Source organism: Phaethon lepturus, unplaced genomic scaffold (genome assembly GCF_000687285.1).
Source record: "Phaethon lepturus isolate BGI_N335 unplaced genomic scaffold, ASM68728v1 scaffold42592, whole genome shotgun sequence".
Classification (NCBI taxonomy): domain Eukaryota; kingdom Metazoa; phylum Chordata; class Aves; order Phaethontiformes; family Phaethontidae; genus Phaethon; species Phaethon lepturus.
The window spans coordinates 3,045-6,016 of NW_010526287.1; the positions used below are offsets into that span (position 1 = coordinate 3,045).

Sequence of the window (2,972 nt, forward strand, 5' to 3'; positions counted from 1 at the left end):
TACCGCCAGGTATCCCTCCTCATTGGCACGTGCACGCTCACGCGCGGCTGGCTCATCTCCCCTGCAACGGAGCAACGACTTCAGGGCTGATTCTGTGACACAGACTTTGCTTATCTTCTCGCAATAGCAGCAGAATGCCAGCGATGCCCAGAACGAGTCTTTTTTTCCTTTTTTCTTTCTTTTTTCTTTTCCTTTTCTTCAAGTCCAGCACCATCCTGCTCTGGCTCTGTCCCTCTCTACTGAGGTCAGGTGTGAAAAATCTTAGCAGCATCAGTTTGTGGACAAGTTCCAACTGAGGGTTAGCCTAGTCAAGTGGGCTAAAAAGTTAAAAAAAAAAAATCTAGATTCAAAACCTAGTGGGAAATGCTAAAAACACAGAACTCGATGGCCTTTAACAGGACCAGAGGTAAGTAAACACGACAGACTTCTTGGAAACAGTGATGTAGCTTACGTGCTGTTCATTTGTACAATGTCACCAATCTAAAAAGCCCTAGCAAGGCCAGAAAAAAAAAATTAAAATAGAAAAGGAGGATTCCATCCATGATGCCTGACCATTAAATAAAATACATGACATGTTTTCCACAGCTTCTGTAATTAGTATTTGCTCCTCTGCTGGCCCTGCCCTGCCTCACCCCATCAGCTGTCTGTGTTTTTCTCCGCGTCTTTGGAATGGATGATGTACATGAAAGTCTGTTCGATGGTGAAGTCCGGGGGGAGGCTGCCTTTGTGCACGCCTATGTGCTTGCTCATGAGGTTGAGCGTGGAGCTGTAATGCCCGCAAACAGTACAGCGGTACATGAGGGCTCCCGAGTGCGTCCGCAGGTGGCACTTGATGGTGGAGCGGCCACGGAAGAACTTGTGGCACACCTTGCACTGGTAGGGCTTTTCTCCGGTGTGGATCCTCCGGTGGTAGTTGAATTCACTGGTGTGGGCAAACCTCTTCCCACAGACCTTGCAGCTGTACTTGCTGTTGCCTGGCTGGTTTTGCAGCGACAAGTCTTCGCTCAGGAACTCCTCCGGCAGCTTCCTCTTCTGCAGGCCCTGCTGCTGGAGACGGTCTCCAAAGCTGGGTCGGATGTCCAGGCTGCCCCCGCACTTGTGCTGGCTGACGTGGTAACGATACGCCGCTTCCAGCTTGAAGCTCTGGCCGCAGAAGTGGCACCGGAAAAGAGCCTCCTCCATGTTCTGGTGAACAGCCAAGTGCTTCTCCAAAAGGTGCCGATCCACAAAGCTGTTGGCACAAATAGAGCAGGAGAAGACTGAGATCCCCAAGTGAGACAGGGTGTGCCACATCAGGCTGCAGAGACTGAGGTGCCTCTGGTCACACACACCGCATGTCTGGCTTTTCAAGTTCACGTGGTCCATGATGTGGTTGCGGACGGTGTGGAAATCTTTGGCCAAAGGCTTCCCGCAGGCAGCGCACGCCAGCTCTGAGCCGGGCCCTCCCCCAAACATGGTGATCTTCCCCGGCAGCGGGTCGCTGGGGTGGACGATGATGTTGTTGTCAAAGACACCTTCTCGTTGGTGGAGGGTCAGCTGCCACTGGGTGAAGAACTTGGTCTCGCACATGTCACAGGAGAAGAGAAAGATGCCGATGTGGGACAAAACATGAGTGACCCTGGAGTTCCGGTCCTGGAAGTGGGTTTCACAGACCTTGCAGTTCCCGGTAAGCAGATCAACGTGGTCTCGCGCGTGCTGGCGGATCAGCTGGATGTTGGGCTCCAGGACCTTCTTGCACACCTGGCAGGGCATGGCCTTGCTATCCCGGCTGTCATTCTCAAAGGCCAGCTCTTCTTCACTATCATCACTCAGCTCAATAACTTCTTCCGATGGGCCCAGCTCTTCACTGGCATCTTCAAAATGCAGTTCATCTTCGCCCAAATCCTCCAGCTGAAGCTCATCCATCTGCCCAAAACCTTGCTCTTTGGAGTGGTCACTGTTGCTGGGACAAGAGTTGCTCCCCGTGGAGATGTCCAGGGAAGGATCAGTGGTAAAGAAGCCACCCTTGCCATAGTCGCCATTGCTCTGGACCTTATACTGCTGGCAGGAGCTTGCAGTGGTTTGAACAACGATGTTCACGCCCCCCAGGCTGGGCTGGGTTGCCATACTCGCAGCAGGAGCAAACTGCCCCTGATCCGATTCCTGTTCTGCCTTGGGAGGCTGCTGGGGATGCATCAGGGGAATCACGGTATTCCTGTCATCCTCTTTGTAGCTGCCTGCCACTTCCCCGTGCAAGATGTAATTCCGTTCAGGGCCAAAATGTTCTACGCCACTCCGGATTTCACTCAAAGAATGGCTCTGCTCTGAGGAGGTGCTGCTCAGAGGACCTGACCGGCCTTCGCTCATGGACAGGGCGGGTTGCTTCGTGATGGTTGAGCTCTCCAAGTCAGGGAAGGTTGAATGGCAGGCCTTCAGCAGATCTTCCATGCCCAGCCGCTCTGCCACCTCATAAATGACGCCCACGTTGATTAGGTCTGTGAAGAGCTCCGAGGTATACACAAAGCTGAGGATCTTCTCAAAGTTGGCCGGTGTGATGAAATCCACTACATAGGTCCTAGCAGCATCCAGCCCTGTGTTCAGAAAGAGGTTCTGGAAGTAGCCTGCAGCGCAGGCCAGAACAGCCTTATGTGCGGCAAAGGAGCGGGTGCCCACCAAAATGGTGACGTCGCACATGGTCTCGGAGAGCCTGCACTTGTTGAGTTCCTTCAGCAGGTTGTTGGGGTGATTGGTGCTGTGCAACTTGATCCTCATGCCCATCTTAGCAGCTGCTTATGAGTCCCTCTCCTGGTCAGCTGCTTCTTCACACATTCATCAGCTGTGTGAGCAGGGGGTGCTTGGCATGCAGAAACTGGCAGGGCAAGGGGCTCTAGAGAGAGGAAAATGCAAAAAGAAGTTAATACCTTAATCACCAAAGAGACATCATTCTAGTCATACCTCAAATTTTCCACTTTCCTGACAAGCAACAGAGAAGC

At 52.6% G+C, this 2,972-nt stretch overlaps 1 protein-coding gene across 1 annotated transcript; it reads right to left on the reverse strand.

Moving 5' to 3' along the window:
* Positions 1-636: 636 nt before the first annotated feature.
* Positions 637-2,757, reverse strand: ZBTB39 (zinc finger and BTB domain containing 39). Its single transcript, XM_010283020.1, has one exon. It carries the CDS (start codon positions 2,755-2,757, stop codon positions 637-639), a length of 2,121 nt encoding a protein of 706 aa, XP_010281322.1.
* Between the last annotated feature and the right edge of the window lie 215 nt (positions 2,758-2,972).